Below are 24,305 nucleotides of genomic sequence, written 5' to 3'. Positions count from 1 at the left end.
AATAAAAGTCAAATAAGATCTTTTTTTTTAAAAAAAAACAAGGTCTTATATTAAAGACTAGAAGAGTATTTTAAGATAATACTTACATTAAATTTCTTATATATATAGTGTCAAGTTTTCTAATCATATATAACTATGTGTAATATTTTTAAAATATTATTATTTATTTATAAATGTATTTGAGACCAAAAAAAATACATATAATCATATATGACTTGAGAATTTAATAAAATAGATATAAAAAATTTGATCCAGTTTTTTCTGACACTTTCCTTGAATTGTTAAGATGGGCTTCATATAAGCTGATCCATTGGCGTTGCGATTTTAATAACTGTTTCACTCAGATGGCCCAATTGATATTAGTAATGGAGAGAAATTCTGTTTGAGTTATAAAAAATGAAAACTTTTAATTTAAGAAAATTTATCATATTCTTATTCTTATTAATTAATGTAATTGTGACGATGACAGTTTATTTCTGTTCTTTTATGTCTTTATATTTCTGTCAACATTTTGCTTTAAATAATTAGTTCATATCTTTTGTCAGTTAGGCTGGGGAAACATCTAAAATTTCGTTTGCTGGGTGGAATTACTTTTTGCTTAAAAAGAAAAATGAAAGGAGGGGAATACTTATGAATTATAAATTCGAGCAAGCTTTACTCTATTAAAATTTTATTCCTAAATAAAAAATAATAATAAAGTCATCTAATTCTCTTTGTTACTCATGTTCAGAAATTTGAGACAGGTAAAGATATTATGAAAACTTATTGCGATTTTTCAGAATTCTTTTTAAAGACAAGATATCGCATTTAAATTTTTTGGCCAACAATATATCACATTAATTATAGGAGAAATCCCAAAAAAATGATTGTTAAGTTTCAAAATTCCAAATCAATAAAAAATTTAACAATAATCTTTTTAAGAATTTTGCCTTAATTATATTTACAAATATTTTTTAAATAAAATGATAGTATAAAGACAACATTGAATATGGTAACAATGTTAGGCAAAGGCTAATAGTTTGGGTAGGGCTGTTTACAGGACAGATCAGGACCGGGACAGACCTGTCCCGTCTCGTCTCAGTGTTGTCTCAATCCTAGTCGAGACGGGACGAGACAAGGACGTCCCGATATTTTTTTAATTTTCTCTTAATTTTTTTAATAAAATCTGTTTTTTTTTCTAATTGTAGTTTTTTGGACTTAAATCTTGTAAAAACATATTTTTGTTTTTTTTAATTTCTTTGAGCACTCTTAAATAAAAGCTTAAAATATTACATATTATAGTCATTAAAAACTCTAAATAAAAGCTTTTAATATAATAAAAACTTGCTAGAAATTCTAATCATCAATAGTCTCAAATTATCAACAAGTATAAAAGCTCTAAATAAATATATTCATAATTTCATACAATAATTTCAAATCTTAAAAAAATAATATTACATAAATAGGAAAAAAATAAAAGGGACTGGGACAGGATGACCCCGTCCCATGTCCTGTCCTATCTTGGTCCCTTTTTTTATCCCATCCTATCCCGGTCCCTTTTTTTGTCCCATCCCATCCCAGTCTCTTCTTTTGTCCTATCCCGATTTGTCCTGTTCCAAAAAATTTTGGGACGGCCTGTCCCATCCCAATAAAATCGGGACTGGAACGGGTTGATCGGGACGGGCCGGCCTTGAACACCTCTAAGTTTGGGACTAATGCCTTGCCACTAATCGATCCAATCCTTAAGAGCTAGTTTGATATTTAATGTGATCATAAATACAAAATTCAATTCACTTTATATTTTATATTTATTTATTTTTTAAATAATTCTTGTATTAGCTGCACATGTTTTTTTTTTACTAGAGTAAGAGTTATATATGTTAATGTTTCATCAAATTACAGTTCTAATTAAGACACATGATTAGTAATAATATTTTAAGAAAGATAACACCTATTTATTATAAATAGCTAACTTATTTAATATTTTTAATTTACTTAAAGTAGTCAACTAATTATTATGTTAAGTATCATAGGTATAATAATAATAATAACAATATTTCCTATATTGTCTGGAAATTAATATTTTAAATATTAAAAAGTTAATTAACTAATTGATTCCCCACCGCCCATGCCATGGATAGGCGTGGGCGGTGCATTTAGGCGATTTCACCCTAATAGACAAAGGAGGGATCCCTATGTGCCTGATATTTAAAATATATAAGTTTTATTTATTTTTATTGTCATTTACTACAATAACGACTCATTTCACATTTATTTTTAATTAAATAGTTATTATATTAAAAACTCAGTAGATAATTAAACGAAGAATTTTAAAAAAACAGCATATATTTTTGTAAAATATAATTAAATTAATTTTTTAATATTTATAAATTAATTATATATTTGTAGCATAAATAAAATTGAATTACTTTGAAGTCATACTTGCACTAACAAATCTTTAACGGTCTTTGTGGAAGGGAAGGGCTTTTATTGAAGCACCATCTTTTGTGGAAATAAATAAATAATTCCTCAGGGAACATGACAGCTAAGAAGGGGCGGAAGGATGACGAAAAGCAACACCAACCATGCAGAAAAAATCATAAAAGGATTCGCATATATAATACTCCTCCGGTCCTAATTATAAGACCCAATTGACTTATTTGAGGAGATTAAGGAAGTAAGTTAAGTTGGTTATTTATAATAAATAAGTGTTGTCATTCCTAAAATATCCTTGCTAATTAAGTATATTGGTTAAAACTATCATTATTAGAAGGATTATCTTGGAAAAAAATGCATAAATATAAGAGACAAAATGGATTGGGTCTTATAATTAGGACCAAATAAAAAGTCAAATTGGGTCTTATAATAAGGACCGGAGGAGTAAATATCTATTAGTAATTTCCAGGTGATTTCGTTTGTTTCTTCGGGGAGTAAGAGAGTCAAAGAGTCAAAAGACTCAAAGGTAGGAGGAAACAAAATACTCCTGTGATGCTAAATATAAAATTAATTTTATAGTGTAAATTATATTATAAAATAAGTTTTATATTTAGAACTGAAAGAGTACTATCTTTGTCTTTAATATAAAAACTAATTAATTAATTTAAATAGATTAAAAAATTAATTAAATTTGTTATTTGTAATAAATAAGTGTTGTCTTTCTTAAAATATCATTGCTAATCATGTGTATTGGTTAAAACTATCATGTGATGATATCTTTTAACATGTACAACTACTGTAAGGACGATCTTAAAGAAAAAAGTAAATATGAAAAACAAAATGAATTGATATATTATATTTAAAGTTAAATTAAAAGTCAAACTAGTTTTTATATTAATGATTGGAGGTAATATATTTGATCTTATATTTGGAAGATTATATATTTGGGCCATATAAATTTATTCATTGGAAAAATTGAGATTGCGTGTATTTTTATTTTCAAATTGATTTTCATTTTATATCTTTTTAACGTGTACTGCACCGCACGATGGCCAGCCCTTACTCCTTAGTTGTTTCTTTCTTTTTGGAAGAATTACAAAGAAAACAATTGAAAAACAAGTCCCAGAAATTATCATTCTCACTATAAAATTTGTTATTATAAGCTGTTGAGATTGTTATTAGAACTTTTTAATAAGTATTTCTTTTATATAAGATTTGATTGTATTTTTTTTTTTCTGTGGGTAATTTTTGACCTTGGAAAGAAAAGTGTTGGGGAAGATGGGTCCCAGCGTCAGAATATCAAGCATTCAAAGAATATCCATCCTCCTCCCATCAAATGAATCTTCGTTACAGATAAAATATCACATCGTCTTTATTTCTGGACCTCTGTTTTTCTTCTTATTGCATGTGTTGGAAGTATCTCACCTTATAATGCTGCAACACAGTGATCGTTTGGGTTTGCTTAACTAAATACTTATAAATATATTTTACAACAAAACTTCTCTTATATATTTAATTTGTATTCTGTAGATTACAATTTAAAAACTATTTATAAGTTATTCTGAATGGACTCAATAATCTTTCAATCAATTAGGAAAGAAATGTTAAACAACATGTGGTTTAAATTATTGGCCATGTATTTTTTATTTTGCCGACACTTGAAAAGCTTAAATGAGGTAATGAGTTTAAGCCTAATATCAAGGTTCTATATATGTATTCAAATTAATTGTATTAAAAATCAGTTAAAAAACAAGAAGGAATTCATCTAATCACGAAGGTAGTATTGAACTTCCAATTTTTTCAAAGAGAATTGCTATAAAATTTTAATTACTAAAAAATGTTAATGATAAGTAAACAAGATCAATCTATTGTTATTTTCTGTATTAAAAGTTGTTATTATATGCTTTTTACTCATTAATGGATTTTTTTAGTGATTAAATTTTTTCCTTGGAATCTATTCTCCCTTCTTTTATTCTTAGAGCTTGAAATTAATTAGTAAAAGATTTTGTAGAGCCAGATATGGGCAATTTAGGGCCTGATATCCTCACTGTTTTAATTTTAGTTTAGCCTAATAGAAGATTTCAAAAGTGTTTGGAAGTATCCAAAAGTGCTTCTCAGAAACACTCAAAAAGTGTTTCTTAGAAACACTTTTTCACAAAACGAAGAAACCCCTTCACATATTTATTTCGTATATTATAAAAACACTTTTAAAATCATAGTTTTAATTCCATCTAAATATTTGCCTGAAATAAAACTTCCATAGAAATGATGATTTATATGAATAATATAAAAATTTTAATATAAAGCATAATAAATTTATAAACGGCTGATGTCGCAACGCACAGAACATATACTCCTCCGGTCCTAATTATAAGACCCAATTGACTTATTTGAGGAGATTAAAGAAGTAAGTTAAGTTGGTTATTTATAATAAATAAGTGTTGTCATTCCTAAAATATCCTTGCTAATTAAGTATATTGGCTAAAACTATCATTATTAGAAGGATTATCTTGGAAAAAAATGCATAAATATAAGAGACAAAATGGATTGGGTCTTATAATTAGGACCAAATAAAAAGTCAAATTGAGTCTTATAATAAGGACCGGAGGAGTATAATATTATTAAACTAATTTAGTGGTACTGAGTATTTTCCAACTAAGTTTGTTCTTGGCGAGTGAGGACTGGATGTCAATTCTCATCACACCACCAAACAAATCCTGCCACACAAATTTTTTTCTTTCTGAAGTTCAAATAGTAGTTATTTAATTTAATAATTTGTTCAAATTTTTTTGAATAGGATTTAACGTGTTCATATAAAAATCAGCCATTTTCTGCCTCCTCTTCACCATTTCATTTTCTATATATTTTCCTTGGCTCTTGGGATCTCTCTCTAGCCTGTGTGTTCAGATCCTATCAAGTGTTGAGCTTCTGCTTCACTCTTACCTCGAGTTGTCCCCTAGCTAATGTTTCACTAGATTGATACCCGATCTCGGAGCTGTATCAGTTTCGAATCGTTCGGTAATTGCTCGTTTTGTTTCTGAATTGAGGATAATTTGTTCGATCTTTGATCTGGGGTTTTCAGTGGGTGTATGAGGAAGGAGTTCGCTTGCGATTGATGTATGTGTGGTTTCAAGCGGAGTGCGGAAAGGGATTCTGGGCTTGTGATTCGAAGTAGGTCGAGGTGGGGTGAATGCGGCTAGTTTTACTCCGAAGACTTTGCCTTCTGCTTGATCTATTTGCTGAAAGGTTATAAAGATTGTGTCCAAGAAGAGAAGGGGAATTGCAAATAGAAGACCTTGACCAAGATGCAGCGAGATCAGCTCAAGAAGGTTGTTTCTTGCTCCAATTCACGACTGTCTTTCTGTTAGTAGACCTTGTTGATGTGCTATAAACTGACGAAGTGTTGGGAATGATAAGAGACTGGAATTTCGGGCCCTGAAGTTGAAGGAAGGAATACTTATAAATATCTGTGAAAAACGAAGGATGGCGGGGTTTTTGATGTAAAGAAGTTCTTTTCTTTCGTTGTCGTGGTTCTTGAATATGCGTTGGCCTCAAATAAAGTTCTTGAATGTGCAGTAGGGGATTCTCTGCTTCTGACTTTTCGATGTTGATCGGTCTTATCGTAATTTTATATTAAGTTTTAAAATTTTGATCGGGGGTCAGATTGAATTATGTCCTGCAAAATTTTGTTGATTAGAATTTTAAAGCGTAAATTCTCATTTACATTGACTTCTGAAAAATCTACTACACTGATTCTGTGCATTTCATTTGTTCTTGAAATCTTTATGTTTTTAGAATTCGTTCATTTTTCCCCCCATTAAAGACCTACTTGATGGTTTTTTTACTTCGGCTTTCAAATCATATTGTTTCGGGAACATCAATTGCCTTGTGTGCTGCTTTGTTAAATTAAAAAAACAATTGGTTAATTCTTACTCCCACTTGGAATTTGGATCTGGTTTATTCGAATTCTAGTTTTCCAGGTGACCTGACCTTAGTTTCATTCATTAGTAATTAGTTCTAATAGAACATACAATTTTACACGTTCTATTGATGTGCAGGATGTTAAAGAATTGGACTTTTTCACTGAGTATGGGGATGCAAATAGATATAAGATTCTTGAAGCTATAGGAAAAGGAAGCTATGGAGTAGTTTGTGCCGCAATTGACAAGCACACTGGGGAAAAAGTTGCAATAAAAAAGATTCATGATATTTTTGAGCATATATCTGATGCCATTAGAATTCTCCGCGAGGTCAAGCTGCTACGGCTATTAAGACACCCTGATATTGTCGAGATTAAGCGCATCATGTTGCCACCTTCAAAGAGGGAGTTTAAAGATATTTATGTCGTCTTTGAATTGATGGAGTCTGATCTCCATCAAGTCATCAAAGCTAATGATGACTTGACACGTGAGCACCATCAGTTTTTCCTTTACCAGATGCTACGTGCATTGAAGTACATGCATACAGGTATTTGTTTCTCTAATTTTCTCTTTCACTTGTTTGACTTTTTATGTCAATTCTTGCTATTCATTGGATGCTTTTCACAAAATATGCCAGCTGTATCTTGAATTGACCGTTTCAGTACTTGTAAGTTCTAAACAAGCTTGCATCTGGTTGCAGCAAATGTGTATCACAGAGACCTTAAACCCAAGAATATATTGGCAAATGCAAATTGCAAACTCAAAGTTTGTGATTTTGGACTGGCCAGAGTTGCATTCAATGATGCCCCAACAACAATATTTTGGACAGTATGTAGTTTGATTCACTTCAAATTGGCAAATAAAGCTTATAGAAGTTATAACTGTTTTTACACGCTTTATCAGGTCCAGTGAGGCTTATCATAGCTTGATTTTGGTACGTCCTGCAGGATTATGTGGCTACAAGATGGTACAGAGCTCCAGAGCTGTGTGGATCATTCTTTTCTAAGGTATAATTTGGCTAACATTTATATTCTTGAGAATCCTATGACTTAGGTTATAGTCTCTGAAGGCCTATCCGCTATGTGGCCATCTGTGCAGTTTAAAAAGTGGTATGTCCATGTTAGATGTCTGGCTGTGGATGATGAAAAGATTATCGAATTGTAAGCAAGGCATCCTCTTACGTTTTGCCATGAAATGTTTGTAGGACCTGACCCCTTTACTGTAGGCACATATGTGAAGGAAATTAGGCTTGAGCAAGGAATCATAGAACCGTGGAAGTTTATATGATTTTAATAAGTCAGCACCATGTTATCTCTTTTTGGGTTGATTTTTCTTTCCGGTATGTTACAAGGCCAGTGTTACTGAACCCAAAAGGGAGGAGGTGTGATTGTGAAAATAAGTGTTGCTTGCTTGACTTAAAAGTTATGCTTTAATTTCTGTATGAAACAAGGTCTGTATGATTTATAGTAAACAATAATGCCTAGATTATAACAATTCTTGTTCAGGAAGGACTATTGATCTCTCCTGCAAGTTGAGTTATCTGTCCTTCAGGTAAACGTGTCAGGTTACGTCTATTCCTCTGGAGTGGCTTGGTTGCAGTGTGTAGTTGTCCTTCTTTCATAGTCTGATTTTGATACCATTGTGTTTGCAGTATACACCAGCAATTGATATATGGAGCATTGGATGCATCTTTGCTGAGGTGCTTACAGGAAAGCCGTTGTTCCCTGGTAAAAGCGTTGTGCATCAATTAGATTTGATTACTGATCTTCTTGGGACACCAACACTGGAGACTATTTCTGGAGTATGGACTACTTTCTTTTCCGTTTTTCTAGATTATTTCGTTTCTTACCATGTTCCCTTCATGTAAACTTGGATACTAATATGGTGAGTAATTGAAACTTATATTTAATTTTGCAGGTTCGTAATGAAAAGGCAAGGAAGTACTTGACAGAAATGAGGAAAAAATCTCCTGTGCCATTTGAACAGAAATTTCCAAATGCTGATCCATTGGCACTTCGCCTATTGCAAAGGCTTTTGGCATTTGATCCTAAGGATCGTCCAACTGCTGAAGAGGTATCTGTTCAGCTATCATACATATTTGGTCATATGTTAGCTCCTGGGTCTATTAGGAAAAGAAGTTTTTTGTTTCAGTATGAATTGACAGGAACTGATTTTTCTGTATGGTTGGCAGGCACTAGCTGATCCATACTTTAAGGGCTTGGGTAAGGTCGAGAGAGAACCATCTTGTCAGCCAATTTCAAAGCTGGAATTTGAGTTTGAGAGGCGAAGGGTGACTAAAGAAGATGTTAGGGAACTAATATATAGGGAGATACTTGAATATCACCCTCAGTTGCTTAAAGATTACATGAATGGAACTGAAAGCACAAATTTCCTCTGTCCTAGGTAAAGAGTATGTTTTTTGCGCATGGTACATTACGCCTGCTGTCTTTTTATTTTTATTTATTGGTTGGTTTAATGTAGTTTCATGGTTAATATATGTTTATGTTCTGAACATGTAATTTACCGACATGTACTCCATTGCAGTGCAATTGGTCAATTCAGAAAGCAGTTTGCTTATTTTGAGGAAAATGGTGGTAAAAGTGGCCCAGTGATTCCTCCAGAAAGGAAGCATGCCTCTCTTCCAAGGTAAGACTGACATGCACTTGTATCATTAATTTCTGGCTTCCGTTTGCATGTCTACATGTTTAATTTAGCAGCATTTATTGAGGAAAAATTTTCATTTTGAAGGTCCACTGTTCATTCTAGCCCAATTCCTCCTTATACACATGGCGCTGCATATGGGAACAAGCAAATACCAGTGGAGGTGTCTAAGAATTTGAGAGCAACAGAATCAAGTTCTGAAAGTCATTTAAGGGGTTCACGACCTCCTCCAAGGGTGCCAACAGGTATAACAACTACATAAATGATTGCCTCTGTAATCACATTTAAATCTTTTGATTTAACAACCAAGGTCTAGCTTAGTGGTAGGATTGCCTCCAAGGTCGAAAGATTTGAGTTTGAATCTTGGAGCCAAAGTAACCAAAAAACAAGTACACGGGAGGATAGTTTATATAATTGCCTTGGAGGATCAGAAGTTCATTATCATTTTATCTGTTAGTTAGGGTCATGATTTTGTTTATTGATGGAGCCTATTGTATTTTAGCTACATAATTCGAAGCCCAGTATGATCTGTTTTTGGCTACTTCTACCCTGTCTCCATATAAATATTAACTGTATTAACTGCTTTTCTTTCTTCTTACAGCTAAACCGGGCAAAGTTGTAGGGCCAGTTCTACCCTACGAGAATGGGAGAAATGTCAAAAGCAACTATGATCCAAGAATCTTGAGCAAAAATGCTCTTCCTCCTTCGGTATCTCCCCACTGCCCCTTTAGGGCTCAACCCACAAACCCAGCAAGGATTGTGCCAGAGACATGCAGGGATCTGTCACAGGGAAAACAGCCATCCCAGCAGCAGGCTAACTCACTAGCCAGACAAACTATTGACCTCAACACTAACCCTTACTTCCAACAATCCAAGGTAGATAACATGGATGATGCTGCCACCACAATGGATGCTAAGTTGCTGCAGGCACAGTCTCAGTTTGGTGCTGTTGGTGCTGCTGCAGTGGCTATTGCAGCTCATAGACATTCTTCTGGGGCTTTTTAGTGTGGGTTGTCTTAGTTAGGTTTTAAGGGCTTCAATGCCAGTAGTTGTAGTTGGAGTAGTTGGAACTTGGAAGGAAGAAGCTGATTAAATTTTAGATGGGGTTAGGGTTTGGTTTTCATATTCCCCTCTCAGATTTCTGTATTTGTAAATTATATTTTCACATCATTCCATTGTTCAATAAAAACTTGGTTATCTTGATTCAAGGATTATCTGTGACAAGAATGTTCTAAAAATGTTAGATTTGATTGCTGTACTACACAAAACCCTCTCATTGCAAGTACCGCATGAAAGCCTCCGCATCAGAGTTTCAAGACTAATTTTAATGATAAGAATTCTCAGCAGTTTGAGGTAGAACTCCTTTACAGAATGAGTCACTCCCGCAGAAATTGCTCTCTTTCACAAATCACCTAAGAAATAAATTTAGAACCGCATAAAAGTTGTGCACCAGGTGTACAAGTCTAAGAAGTAAATATAATTCAAGTCATCCTTGACAAGAATTACATAATGAAGTGGAAGTGAACTCCAAATACTGCAATGGCGAGGGGCCAAAAGAAAAAGAAAAAGATGGAGAAACACCCATCGTCCCGAGCTTTTATTCTAACTTCCTCTCAGGGTCTGAATCATGGGAGTTCAATAAGCATGCTTTGGAATGATGATATCAAAATCGCTGACTGTCCATTCTGCTATTTCGCTAACATTACTGATGTAGATTTCAGTTCCCAAGTCAATAGATGGCCAGTATCTCTCCACAGGTCTTGTGCCTGGATCCTGCATCAACAAATATTCATCACTAAATCTTAATTCCAAGTCCTGAAAAAGAAAAAAAGAAAAAGAACTTTGAAAAGTTCATTCTTTGAGAACTAACTTGATAGAAATGAAGTGACTGAGAAAGCCTTCCAACATCAAGCTCCCAATTTCTCGGGTCCCCGACCCACCCTTCGCCTTTTTTGGTTGGGTACCCGTATTCGCCCCAAACCGGGTGGGGCAAAATCTGCAGAATCTCTTGTGGCTGTGGGTTGCTATACGGGTCACAAGTATTTGCCGGTTGCTCCAAGTACTTGGCATTGCCAGGAGCACAGTACACATGGTAAGCGTCGTAGGGGAAGCGGACGGTGTCGTTCCGGTGAACCCGAGTGCCGTTTGCGAAGGTGTGATACGGCGGACACTGGTCAAGTCTGGTGGGCTTGCACCATGCTTCAGTCTCTGGGTTGATGATCATTTCACTATAACGGGTTACGTCAGAGGTGACGTCACCGTCGCAGGGACGACCATCGTTCTTCCAACAGCTTCCCATGTCCATAAGGTAGAATTGGCTGTTAGGACCCCCTCCTCGTTTTATGTCAAGTGTGAACCTTACCTTGAAACGTGGTGACTTTGGTACCTATGAAAGTTTTGCATGCAAATCAAGAACCAAGGTCATGTGCCCAATTCTATGATATTTGTAGAATTAAAATGGTAAAAAGAAACCAGCCGGGGGGGTTTGGATCTAGCAGAAAGAACAAGAAGGTGAAAGGAACTTACAATTTTGGACATGCCTCTTGTGGAATAATGGTAGCCTCCAGAGAAGCCAGAGGTAGCATCTGATCTCAAATAGAGCATGAGCCATGGATACTTGGAAGAAGTTTTCAACAAATGGTGAAACACCCAACTTCCCTTGGCCACTGGTTTCTCCCAAGTTACTGAGTAATAAGAAGTATCATTCATATCTACTGCTTTATCCACATCATCTTGATCAATTTCAAGATCCCATGAGCCGTAGAACCTTCCCTTCATCATCATGCTACCATCATTCTCATTCTGATACAGTGTGGTGTAATTGTGGTACATAGAAGGCATGTTCATGCAGCCTTTTCCAAAGCAAGGAAACCTACTGGTTTGGTTAAAAGGCTTTGCCTTTTTGCCATTTTCTGGGCACACGGCAGCTAAAGTGTCCATATTGCCACTCTTAAGCATTATCATCCAGAACTGCCATGGCCTTGGAAAGTCTATTACTTCACAGTTTTGGCCTAAGTATATTTCTTTCCATGCTGCAAAGAGATCTGCACTTTTGTTTGTGATTGGGTAGTGTGTGTTGGATATGCCCAGCTTGTTCTGCCATTCTCGCACCTTGTGAATTAGCTTGATATCCCCTGTTTTTTTATGGATAAAGATTTCATATTCAGAAATTGAGAATTGCCAATTCAATGCAGTATAGCTTGTATGGAATTCCAGAAGATGGGATTCTTTTAATAACTTGTGTTATAATTTGGGTGTTTCTGGATTGTGCTTTTGGAATGACAGAAGGGAAATATGTGCAATTCTGAACATAAACTTCTAGATTTCTTTGCATTATTATCTCTCTAACAGAATGATAGATTAAGCATAAGATGATCCGAATCAAAGCATGAAATGTTCTTGATTTTCATTAAAGTCTAAACCTTCCAACTTTTCTCTTTGTTAAAGTCACAATCAGATATAAAAATCGTTTAGTTTTTTTATTTCTCATAAAGCTTTTTAAGGAGTTAAAGTTATAAATGTCCTGGAATTTTAGTTTGAACCATGTCAAAGGAGGTTGGTGAAAGAGACTCCAGAAAATCAACCAAGTATATTTTGAAGGTTAACAAAAGGCACAATGCAAGTATAAAAATTAGAAGGAAAAAAAAAAAACAAAGAAAAATAAAGGTAAATAATAATGAAAACTCACCAAAATAATTGACATCAAAGCAATCAGCCATTCTAGGGCTTCCCATGTTGGGAGCTTCTTCTCCAACCTCATTGCATTGATTCCAAGACTCAATGGCAACTCTGAGGCCATCTCTTGTCATTCCAGGATCACCAATTGCTGATATATATTCACCATTAAAATTCCCAGAAACTACTCCAAACAGTGATAAAACTGCTATCAAACCCCAACAAAACTTCACCTTCCTCACCATTGTTGGAATCCCTGGTGCAGACATTCAAGAATATGCATATATTTATATATGCAAATTTGATATGTGGAGCAATGTAAATTTAATTTTCTGTTTTTTTAATTTTCAATTGCGGCAACAAATAGAAATCCAGTTAGGATTTGTTATTTGGAGCTGTCAATGTAAATTTCAGTTTTTATTTTATTTTCCTTTTTTTTTCCAGTGAGATAGTTTAGGTTTAATTTCTTGTTTGGTAAAATCTCTTAATGAATTATTCGATTTTGTTTCTACCTTATCCCATTTTGTAGATACTTATGTGGAAAATATAAAGAATTTCTCTATATATAGATTCTCTTAAATTCTGTTGTCAATTTTAGTTCAAGTAAATCTTTTAAATCGTTCTGAAAATTTTGATGTTTTTAGATTTTATCTTTATCCTGTTTTTGTCTGGCTTCCTGTAATCTGATTGGCACATTAAACACAAAAAATAGATATAACATGATTACTCACGAGTCACAGGTTGGATTCTGATTTCTGACCAAAACAGGTTTTTTATTTGCTAAAAAATGTATATCATAAAATTAAAATATCTTATCAATATGGGAGTAAAAACTTTTATGTCAAGATCAAATTTAAAAATCAAAATCAAATTATTCAAACTAAATATATATAAGCATGTAAAAAATTAAAAGAATGAGTAGGTCGTAATTATTTTGATATGAAGAATACGAATGACTGGTAAATCTAAATTAAATTAAATTCTTTTTTTTTAATACAACTATTTGGGATCATAATCAGATGAGATGAATAATGTTGTGCTTAATTGAGATAACCCTGGTACACACATCATAAAATATAACTTCAATTCCAAAAGATACAATTTAGGGGCGTGTTGATTCTCAAATATTCATGCTTTTGTGAGTAATTTTCATGATATTTAATCGGCTTGATAGTACGTTAGTTTACAATATAAAAGAAATTGAATGTGTCAAGATTTCAGATGATAAAATTCGAAATATATTATTTTTGGTCTAATTCAATTTAAATTTAGGATTATCCCTAAAAGGATTAAATCTAGAAGATCGCCCACAAAGAGAAGGATATCATAAAATAAAGCTGCAATTGGGAGCTACTTGTTCCACAAATCAAAAGCTACAAAAAATCACAAATAGATTTCATGGCTAAAAACGGTTCTCTATCTCCACAACTAGAACTTGCTTTATTTTCTTTCTTCTTTTATGCTTTGATCTTCTGGATGCTTTTGCAAGTTATTGCGTGCTTTCGTCTTAGTTAGGGAAACTGGCATGAATGTTTCGGTGTTCCTAAAATAAGAGGAACTCTTTTTCTAGTCCCTGGTATGGAAACTAATTAGGATTTAAATTTGACCTGAAATATAAAATCTTAATATACTTTTATCCTCATAATTATTAATTTTTAGAACCCTTCTCATCGGTAGCATATACTATGAAATAATACAAATATTAGAGGATATTTTAGGGAAAAAAACACTTTTTTTAAGAAAAATTATAATAGGTTCCACTAAAGAGAATTAAATATAAAAAGATCTTTGAAATTATCAAATTATTTAAAATCTCAAGAGACCCTGTTGCAAAGATTTTATTTGTTTAATTATCAAATTGTCTTTTTTTTTTAAATATATATCAACAACTGAAAAAGCACTCATTAACAACCTAAAGTGGAACGATTAACAACTATAGCAACAGGTATTAATAACATATTTTTTCAAGCACATCACAAAAATATCACGCATAAATTGTCAATATTTTAACGATAGCTATTAATCGTTACATTTTAAGTTATCAATAACTGTACTTTCAGTTATAATACATACTTTAAAAAAAAAAAGACAAAACCTATTTAGCAATTCAACAAATAAAATTTTTTGCAACAAGATTGCTTAAAACTTCAAATTAATTTGATGATTTAAAATATTTTTGTATTTAATTCTCTGACTAGAACCTGAACCTTATTGCAATTTTTCCTTTTTTTTTTGGGATAAATAACTAAATTAATTTTCATAATTTTTACACATGATCTTATATTAAGGATATATCATTTGCACGAACGAGAAAGCAATACTAGGAGCAGACAAAGGATCTAATCCTAAAACTTATCAATGATCGCTTGAGATATTCTGAAAATTTTCTACTGCTATGCGACCCATGCGCCAGCAGTAATCGCTTGTTTTGGGCAACACCCAAACAATTCCCCTAAGAAATAGCAAGTTAATGATCTTCGATTCTATCCACACACACACAGAGAGAGAGAGAGAGAGAGCTACCAATCTTTGAAACAGTTCATACTTATAAGGGGCTTAGGGTCAGAATCGATATTCACAAAAGCGGAGCCAACAATGGCGGTTGCCCCAACATTGGAAGTTATCAATCTTTCTCCAACTGTATCCATAGAATATTACAGAAGGGCCCTCGTAAATTTTTTACAAAGCAACCAAGCGCAAGTGATATTCATAAGCTCGAATTCGTGAGCGTCGAGAAGTTCCTTGAACTAGCTGCGAGCAACACTTGGACCAATTTCCCTCTTCTTTTTTTTTTTTTAATTTCTTGGGGGTGGGGTTGTTCCGAGTAGCTTGTGGTTTTCTTCTACGAAGGTTGTCTTGATTCCCAGTTTTTTCGCGTCACCTTCTGTAGATAAACCTCCAAGCAACAAATGGACACCGGTTGAAACTGAATGGGTTTTGTACCCTGCAAACATGGACAAATTCATAAATTAAAACTTCAAATGCTCAAATCCCAGATCAACAGCACAACTCAAAAATTATAAAGATAACAATGAGTCTTCTAAACAAAGCATTACCGTTGAGCTTTTCAAACACTGCATCTTCATAGCAACACCTGAGTCAAACAGGTTCATTCCCATCAACAATCGACGGTAGCAATTTCCCTAGTCAAACAGATCAGTAAAGTAATAAGCCCTTGATCCTAAACAACCAATGACTTTTCCAAAAATATATCAGATTATCCCCATCCAGCGTCATTTTTAAGTCCAAATTACAATTTCAGAATTATAAGGCTATATTAGACAAAAAGATATTAGTTATCTACTTGAGTCATCAAAATCAGGATTTCACATCAAAACACAAGAGAGGCTTCTACGTGTGAATTAGTCAATGATTTGAAATTACAATTATCTTTCACAACACATAACAAAAAAATTTGAAATGAATAATTTTGATGGTGAGAAGTCCGAAACATAGGGAATATATAAAAAGTTGCCATTTTTCATTCAAAAAAATGGAAAAACAAAGGGACCACGATGATAAATGATAAACATGGAAAGCAAATTAGCAAACGAACGAGTACCTGACAATATTCAGAAGTGACTAATGACAAAAGCAGCAGCAACAGATTAGTTCACAGGTTCCAATGGGCATGACCTAAAAGCAAAATGATTCAACTATGTCACAATAAAGCACACTTTTGAGAAACAGGCAAAAGGATAACATAATTCTAGGACAAAACAGGTAGATAGAAACTAATATAATAGCAGGCTGAGTGGGCTTTTTCATATCCAAAAACTTATAGATTTACAATGTCAGGAAAGTATTATCAGCTAATTAGGGAAGCAGAACCACATTGAACAAACCAATTCTGAACTTCAGGGCGAGAGTTAGAATAGCAGTTAAGCTGCTATGGCATGTAGTCATCATCTAAAGATCAGCAAAACAGATGCTCTTCAGGACATAAGTTTGTACAGCAGTTAGGCTGCTATGGTTATAATATTTAGATCAGGAAAACACGCATGTTATTCATGGCAAAAGGGAATAAATAGTAGCTAAGTTGCTATGATATGTAGCTCTCATATATATAGATTGGCAAAACACATGAATGTGTGGATGAAAGAAAACATTTTATTGAACTACAGCGCACACAACAACGCAGATAACTTGGTGAGCAACACTTGCTCATAGGATCTAAGTAACTGCCAAAACTGACAACAGAATTGACAAGGCTACTTTATAACAGTCATCCCAAGGACCTCCATTTGTCTCTTCTTTCCTAGTTAGGTTGCGAGGGCAGTACTCAGCAGCAAAACGCGGCAAGAAAAAGTCAGCAAATTGTCATGCCTTGTATAAATTATTGGTGAAAATTAACCAAATACCCTCACAGATCTGGAGTTTGGAGAAGAGATCAATGTCACCTTCTCTGAACAATCAACTTACTATATGACGGAGAAATAATTCATTGTCACCCACTTCAATCTTGGCTATCAGTGAAAATCAAGAAAAAATCCTCGCCAAGAGATATGAAATTTGGAGATCAAGGTGACCTTCTCTATATAATTAACTTACTATATTATGGGTCTACTACAAACTTGAACAATCAAAAGCCATCCTTCAGCGCATCAACAGATCTACTCATAAATAACTTCTTTAGTTTGACACCGCCTCTGGACATCACCTAGTCCCTCACTATGATAAGCAAGCTTTGTCAATCTCAGCTTTAAAGCCCACAAACACTAACAAGTTATACACAGACCATAGCTTGGATAGAGCAAATGAGGCGAGAAACCAATCAGTGGTCAACCAACAAAACAAATTCAATCGACCCGAAATAATAAACAGAGTGGAACACCCAATAAAATAAAAAATTCTGATCTAACACTGGACAAGAGCTGTTATCTCATTCATCATTATGAGCAGTTTCCTACCGGCCTAAAAAGAAACATTGGCATCAATGAATGGAATAGGAGATTGTTACATTCATTGCCACACATAGGAGGGAATCGAAAAGGAAAACAAACAAAAGAATTTACCATTTGGCAAGCTGCATAACTTACTCAACTAAGAACCCATTCAGCTGCTCCAGTGTTGAATGTATCTTTCCAGTAACAGCATCAAGCTACAAATATGGGTGGCTGCTTCGGAAATGGAAAAATAACTTCCCAATAGAACACAGTACTCCTTCAATGCAGCCTCACACCAAACTCGTGAAGGAGAGAATTGTACTTTACAACTAAAAGTTCAACAATTGGAAATTTTTCTTCCTATAAGTTTATATCAATGTCTTGCCAGTTTATCTAGACCTAAATTGGTTAAACAACTGCTAGGCTAGTCTGACTGCATGAACAACAAGAGGCATATTGCCCTTAAATTTGCAGCTGCAGTGACAAATTAGATTTACTCAGCTTCTCGAAAATTGGACTACAGTATAAAACCTGAGAAGCTAACAGAAAATGGCCTCTACCACAGAAACAGGAAAGATAGGCTCACAGTGGGCAGAAAAACTACTCAAGGTGTTTTTCAGTTCCAAGATTGCCACAAGAAAATGTAAGAAATTGGTATGCAATTTGATGCATAGCCTTTATGATTTGGTACTAGAGCAGCCAGCTGGGTTTAAAAATACCTAGTATAAAATCTGGATTTGCCAAAGCTTCCAGGTCACTCATCATAAATAACTAGATAAAAGAAATCACAGAATAAAAGTAATCTGTAAATAAAAAATATCCCAAGGAAGGGGACAGATTTACTTGTTAAAAAGGCATGCATTTTAAGAAACAAAATTTCATCGGTTGATAATAACATGACTTTGATCTATCTTAAAAGCTATAGTGCTTGAGAGATTCTTGGGAAATACTGAGGTTTTTATTTTGAAGTTAAAGAACGTGTTCAACTGATAATTCAATGTTCTCTGTGGAACATTTGATCATTTCTCAGAGCTATGCAAATCATGCTAGTAAAGGAAGACTGGAGTTCCCTGAACTTGAACTTGAAGGGATATGTGGCCCTTAAGGAGAGGGGAAGGGGAGTGCAACATATAAAGATTAAGAAAATAAAAGCCAGGGAAAATCTCAACAAAGCCATATCAGAATCTCACCTCAAAGATGTTGCCATATATTAAGGCTCTTCCCAATCCTCCTAAAAAGGCTTTAGGCTAGGAGGCAGTGGTAACACATATTTCAAAATAGTAAAACTTTCACGGGAAAAAAAAAGAAGAGGTTTTTTCTTAATCATGTGTGTGTGATCGATTACAAGGGCAAGCTAAGCTTGAGATAACGAGCAAGATTGAACCCACCACTTCCCACTTGTAAATGAATTTTTGCACCACTATGTCACAAGGGCATCAGTAACTCAAAACAACAGTTTAAGAGCAGCAAATCCTTCTTTACGTGACATTAGAACAAAATATCAACCTGGAATTTTTAGCAGGCAACTTGAAAAGCAGGTCCCACAAAGATTGTACACCTTCAATATATTCCACAATTTTTGCTAGAAAGCCTATTAAAATTTAACGGAAGGAGAGATATCTTTTAGTTCTGTCCTTTCCTTCCAGGCTGCCAACATGTACATAAAATCTGACTACAGACACGCACAAATTGAGAGGTTCACAACTACGAGCCTGAGTAACCTTATTCCCACACTCACATACTACAACTCAAATACGAAAATAATAGGGTTTAGAAAGAAAACTTTCCGAAAGCATCGCATACTACAACTCAACATCTTAGTTTTCAAACTATTTTACAACCCCAGGCTTACCCCAATCACCAACTAGATTTCAAGAAACATTTTACAACCTCTTCAGTGGGTACACAACTTTCTTGAAATTATATTCTCTAACTTGATCAGCGATGCAAGAAAAATAGAAATAATAGGATTTTTTCCCCCCAGCGGGGGTTATAGAAGAAAATTGGGGGAAGGGGACTAGAAAGGGAATCTGGACTTTATTCATAATAGATTTGTATATAAGCCGAATTTAACTGCTGAGGATTTTAAATTAAGCCCAGGAGATAACTCCTAACAAGATATAAATAAAATATGAAAATAATTAGCTAAAGAATAATTAAGCCTAACAAGAGATATTTTAAAATAAAAGATTTTAACCAATAGACTAGTTCCTAATTAATGTGTTTATTCAAAATCCCTGATTTACAAATAATTACTATCACTGCCCCTAATTTTCTTTTCCATTCTTCATTAGCAAGACTATGCTTGGTTAACACGAATATGAGAATGCAGAATGTATTTTAATAAAGTCAGAACATAATGCCAAGTCCTGCCTCATTTTACAAAAGAATGTCTTCACTTCAATTAAGAAGTGCCTGTGTTTGAAATTATGTATCATAAAGCATAGAATGACACATCTTCTTATAATATAACATCAAACAAAAAGAGAAATTAGAAAGTGGATAATAACAACAATTCCCTTCAATCTCTTTGAATCGGTGATAAAGTAATCCCCATAACAATCAAAATTGAAAAATGACAATAGTTATTGCAAAAGAATTGTCTCAAAAAAAAAAAAAGTGTGATGCAATAAATTTTTACTTATTCAATCGTATTTCATTCCAAGGATTTCCTCGTGTTTAGCAATCCTAGATCACCTTTAGTAAAAAGCCTAGGAAAGGTCGCCTCTATGTTTATCAGCTCTTCTATTTTCCCTTCTCCATTTTCTTCTTGCTTTTAAGAACTTCATAGAAAGCCTCAGCATCAATACCAAAGGCGTTACTTTTTTTTCTATCACTACTCAAAATGGTCTCTACCCAACAATACTATTATGTTATAGTGATCCTCCATATTCAAGAATTGCCCCATATCCCGAATATTTTTTACTAACCCAAAATACGGTCCCCCTAGGTATTAATATGAATTATTTTGCACATGATCATGAACAAAAACAATTCATAGCCTCCAACTAAACCTTGCAGTGTAATGTACGGGACAGAAAACAGGCCAAAGTACCTGTACAATTTAATTTATATGGCAATGGATGAAAAGCTGCAAGGGGGATAGGTTTCCAACTTAATTGTATTTCAGGATTCAAATAGTGAAAGACATTAAACAGAGAATGTTACCCTGCATTTCCAGGCGGAACTTGAAGACTTGAATCGCACAACCCATAAAAGGCTTGGCAACGCACAACCCATAAGGGCTTGGCAATGCAAAGGGACAGCAGCTCATATGTTAAAATTTTAACTCTTAAATCCAGAAAGGATTTTAAATATGGAAATTTAAATTTTCCAGGAGAAACGGCTAGAGGAAGAACTCATGCCAAAGATCAAGAGAAAGATGAGCATGAGTGCCACATCCTCAACAAAAACTACAAAGAACACTTATCGTACTGAAGACAACATGGAGAAACATCATATAATGTAACTGCAAGATCAATCTAGTAACAATTTCAATAAAGTACAACTTCAGCTCTTCAACAAGCACCTAAAGGACACAATCCCAAGATGTTCATGAATAGAAAACCACTTAAACCCTAAACTAATCATCTAGAAAGTTGCAGCCCAAGATACCAGTTATGAGATTGCTTAGCAAGATAGAGAAAATCTATCTGTGTCCTTGAGCTCGCTGCATGTCATATGCACCCCAAGCGCCAGGTCCAGGTCCATACTGAGGGTAATTCTCCACACCAGACGGTACCTGAAATTTACCAGCAAAGAATGATATCCAAAGTGACCTAAGCAAGATAATGAATTGGTCCTCATATTCCCATGAAACAGGCATAATAAAAGCACCCACCAACATCCACTTGATACATTTAGGGGTAAAATTAAATCATTTGTAAGTTACACAATCTTATCAAGGCTTTTCTTCAATAGCGAAGCTTAAGACCATACTATACGTTCACACTGATTTAGCTTGCAACCAAATAGAATATTTTTAGGACAAGAACACCAAACTTGAACATTTGAATCCAGTAACAAACATCATACACGTTTTGTATTTAAAATCATGGGACAACTTTACTGAGAAATCCAACAATTACCGATTGCAACTCATCAATTCAGTAGTTGCACTCAAATTGGTAGGATTCTGCTCACAGCTAAAGAAATATTATAAAGCTCAGCAAGAATCAAGAATCGGCCCTAAAAAAAAATAAATTAAAGAATAAATGGCAACTTTAATTCAGGTTAAGTTCAAGTTTGGCATATCATGAGTGATCTTGAGCTAATTAATATTCAAGTCTGTTCATCCATAGTGTACTTAATTTCAGACGCGAATGCAAACTTACAGGATTCATGCCATAGTTGACAGCGTAAGCATTTCCAGCATACCCAACCTCAGCACTGCCATAGTTTGCATTATAACCTGGACCTGCTGATAATGTTAAAACAAAGGATAGAAAAAACAATTGAGAAAGCATTCACAAAGTTGAATGAGGTGTGTCAATTAGGGAAAAAATGCCCAAGCATGAATGTCATAGTTGGCTATAAAAACCACCACAATGATAAAATGTTCAAAAGAAAAAGTAGATCCCATTCCACTTCACATCACTATCACAGTTAGATGATAATGATTAAGATTACATCATTACTATGTGGCTGCATGCACATAGAAGAAATTGCATCCCTTGATTGCCCACGTTAAGACTATATCACTATTTCACAAGCTGATCATTAGATACCTGGGTTTCCAACAGCTGCAGAGGCACGTGCTCTTTTCTCAGCATTAGCAACCTCAGCACGTAGCTTCTCCAGCTCCCGAGCCATTGTGATCAACTTCTGCTCCATCATCTGACCATGTTCATAGTTTTCTGCATACCCCTTCTTCTCATACTCAATGGCAGCTCTATAAGCCAACAAGCCCAGGAAAAAATCACACAATAAATCATTTTTAGTGAAAGGTACACAAGGTTTTCAATCATATACAAGACAAACACACAAAGAGACTACCTTGCACGTTGCAACTCTTGTTTCATAGCCTCAATATCTGCCCTCACAGCAGGGACCTGTTGCAAATCTGCCGTCATTCTGCCTAAATCTTGTGTCATTAGTTGAACCTGACCAGTGAGTTCCTGCTTCACAGCAGTAAGCTCCTTAATATCGGAATGAACCTGAACAAGTTCAGACCTCATAGCTTCAACCCCACGAAGATCCACCTCCATTCGGACAGACTTATCATACAATTCTCTCATCTGCACATCCTTATCTACCCTCAATGACTCTGCAAAATGTGCCATCCTCTGCAGCTCATGCTGGGCTGCTTCCAGTTCTTGTTTCAGAGCCACATGGGTTGCAGCCAGCCTCTGGTTATCCACTAATAGACTTTGAATTTCTTGATGTTGACCAGCAAGACGCTCCTCAATTATAGCAGGGTGAGGAGGAAGGGGTCTCGGGCCCAAACGTGATTCCCTCATCTCTTCTAGTAGAGCTGGGTGCGGCAATGGCCCTAGCCCTCTGCCACCAAAAGGAGGCTCATGCATCGGAGGGGGTAGTCCAGCATGAGGAGCACCTTTCATTGGAAGAGGAGGTCCACGATTTCTTCCCGACATGGTATGCCAAAAAATTCAGACACCAAGAAATATATGGACACTCTCGAAAGCAAAAGCTGCAGAAAAGTCAGCTACGAAGTTTAAACAAATAACTGTGTCGTGTTTAAAACCAAGAACACCCACTTTAACCAATAAGCCTATAAATATGCAAATTCAAATCTGAAAATAAAAATCAGTTCCAAGTAAAAGCCCAGAGGAAAAAAAAAAAGAAAAGAAAAGAGATGTGAAATCATAAAAATGTAATTGGGGGGGGGGGGCTTCACTAAGTGCAGAAAAGTATGGGCAAGGGATGAAACCGCTAGACAAAACCACAATCTTTGCCCTTCAATACTTTGCTTAAGACCCTTTCATCAGTAAAATTTTACCCGAAACGTTAACGAAGTTGTAGAGGGAAATTCATAGCCGAACCATTCAGTTTCAGTACCGATAAAACCTAGCAGCTCAAAATGAAACCCGACCCACCACAACCCAGGAGAACGAGGGTGAGAAAATTATGAGAAATGCAGCCGACAGACTCGACTATTTGGGAACATAAGTAAAATACATATCATAGAATATAAAGCCCGCCCCATTTCTATAGACAATGTAACACTAAAAGAATCATTAAACAATGCGTTCTTGCCAATGAAAACCTTGGAATTTCAGAATACCTATCTCATGCAGGGAAAAGATGACAGACCTCTCAGGAGCAGAATCTGTAAGGGAGAGCGAATTGAGGGCTCATGCGGCGATTTTAGTCATCTTAGATTCAACCGTTGATTTGAGAAAAGCCCTAGCTTGAGAATTCTCTCCCCAGTGATCAGAATCAGAATCAAGAAGGCCAGAGGATGAAAGAAGGCAAGGAAATGAGGTTGGCCTAAAAAAGGAGGAGAAGAACCAAAGAAACTAGTTATTATAATTGACTTTTTTTCTAATTGACAAATTAGTTAAATTTTTACTAGGAAAATACCCTTTGTTCAGTAATAAGCTTTGACTTTTTTACATTTGACAAGGTAAAGATTATTTTTTTGCTAAAAGGATAATTTTTTTGGACCAGGGTGAAAGGATAATGATTCATTTAAAAACGTAATTAATCAACTTAAATAGTCTGAATTTATTGAAAATAAAAAATTATTTATCAAATAAAGAATGCGGGACAGCTTGAGCCAATGAGA

At 34.7% G+C, this 24,305-nt stretch overlaps 3 protein-coding genes across 7 annotated transcripts; 1 reads left to right on the top strand and 2 right to left on the bottom strand.

Moving 5' to 3' along the window:
* The first annotated feature begins 5,290 nt into the window (after window positions 1-5,290).
* Window positions 5,291-10,239, top strand: LOC114722052 (mitogen-activated protein kinase 19). Its single transcript, XM_028907978.1, has 11 exons — window positions 5,291-5,433; window positions 5,517-5,744; window positions 6,474-6,882; window positions 7,036-7,163; window positions 7,283-7,342; window positions 7,987-8,136; window positions 8,253-8,408; window positions 8,527-8,738; window positions 8,880-8,981; window positions 9,084-9,241; window positions 9,598-10,239. Exons 2-11 carry the CDS (start codon window positions 5,721-5,723, stop codon window positions 9,999-10,001), a joined length of 1,803 nt encoding a protein of 600 aa, XP_028763811.1. The 5' UTR covers window positions 5,291-5,433; window positions 5,517-5,720; the 3' UTR covers window positions 10,002-10,239.
* Window positions 10,240-10,467: 228 nt separating this feature from the next.
* On the bottom strand, window positions 10,468-12,916 carry LOC114722008 (uncharacterized). Its single transcript, XM_028907917.1, has 4 exons — window positions 12,685-12,916; window positions 11,523-12,130; window positions 10,867-11,382; window positions 10,468-10,769 (listed from the first exon to the last, which is right to left on the bottom strand). The coding sequence occupies exons 1-4, from the start codon at window positions 12,914-12,916 to the stop codon at window positions 10,632-10,634; spliced, it is 1,494 nt and encodes a 497-aa protein (XP_028763750.1). The 3' UTR covers window positions 10,468-10,631.
* A 2,271-nt stretch (window positions 12,917-15,187) lies between these two features.
* Window positions 15,188-23,987, bottom strand: LOC114722050 (protein FLX-like 1). Of its 5 annotated transcripts, none has more exons than XM_028907974.1 (8): window positions 23,831-23,987; window positions 22,553-23,207; window positions 22,285-22,448; window positions 21,892-21,977; window positions 21,173-21,299; window positions 16,234-16,307; window positions 15,728-15,814; window positions 15,188-15,615 (listed from the first exon to the last, which is right to left on the bottom strand). In XM_028907974.1, the coding sequence occupies exons 2-5, from the start codon at window positions 23,149-23,151 to the stop codon at window positions 21,207-21,209; spliced, it is 942 nt and encodes a 313-aa protein (XP_028763807.1). In that variant the 5' UTR covers window positions 23,152-23,207; window positions 23,831-23,987; the 3' UTR covers window positions 15,188-15,615; window positions 15,728-15,814; window positions 16,234-16,307; window positions 21,173-21,206. The 5 variants fall into 5 exon arrangements, with proteins under 5 accessions (XP_028763807.1, XP_028763805.1, XP_028763808.1 ...); XM_028907972.1 differs by having other exon boundaries at window positions 15,194-15,615; window positions 17,711-21,299; window positions 23,831-23,986; XM_028907975.1 differs by having other exon boundaries at window positions 15,194-15,615; window positions 16,234-21,299; window positions 22,553-23,222.
* Between the last annotated feature and the right edge of the window lie 318 nt (window positions 23,988-24,305).

This window comes from Neltuma alba, unplaced genomic scaffold (genome assembly GCF_004799145.2).
Source record: "Neltuma alba isolate B1F8T4 unplaced genomic scaffold, ASM479914v2 tig00012081_pilon, whole genome shotgun sequence".
In the NCBI taxonomy this organism is placed as follows: domain Eukaryota; kingdom Viridiplantae; phylum Streptophyta; class Magnoliopsida; order Fabales; family Fabaceae; genus Neltuma; species Neltuma alba.
Note: the sequence above shows the minus strand (reverse complement) of the source record. Positions and strands in the feature narration are given on the sequence as shown.

What these genes read in the sequence shown, in the direction of transcription:
- LOC114722052 (XM_028907978.1), top strand. Translation starts at nt 5,721, where the DNA reads ATGCAGCGAGATCAGCTCAAGAAG. An exon ending in CAACAACAATATTTTGGACA is followed by an intron (nt 7,164 to 7,282) that starts GTATGTAGTTTG and finishes TACGTCCTGCAG; the next exon opens with GATTATGTGGCTACAAGATG. An exon ending in GTGGATCATTCTTTTCTAAG is followed by an intron (nt 7,343 to 7,986) that starts GTATAATTTGGC and finishes TTGTGTTTGCAG; the next exon opens with TATACACCAGCAATTGATAT.
- LOC114722050 (XM_028907974.1), bottom strand. Translation starts at nt 23,151, where the DNA reads ATGTCGGGAAGAAATCGTGGACCTCCTCTTCCAATGAAAGGTGCTCCT. An exon ending in CAAGAGTTGCAACGTGCAAG is followed by an intron (nt 22,449 to 22,552) that starts GTAGTCTCTTTG and finishes GTTGGCTTATAG; the next exon opens with AGCTGCCATTGAGTATGAGA. An exon ending in TCAACTATGGCATGAATCCT is followed by an intron (nt 21,300 to 21,891) that starts GTAAGTTTGCAT and finishes GGTAAATTTCAG; the next exon opens with GTACCGTCTGGTGTGGAGAA.
- LOC114722008 (XM_028907917.1), bottom strand. Translation starts at nt 12,916, where the DNA reads ATGGTGAGGAAGGTGAAGTTTTGTTGGGGTTTGATAGCAGTTTTATCA. An exon ending in CTTTGATGTCAATTATTTTG is followed by an intron (nt 12,131 to 12,684) that starts GTGAGTTTTCAT and finishes ATAAAAAAACAG; the next exon opens with GGGATATCAAGCTAATTCAC. An exon ending in AGTCACTTCATTTCTATCAA is followed by an intron (nt 10,770 to 10,866) that starts GTTAGTTCTCAA and finishes TTGTTGATGCAG; the next exon opens with GATCCAGGCACAAGACCTGT.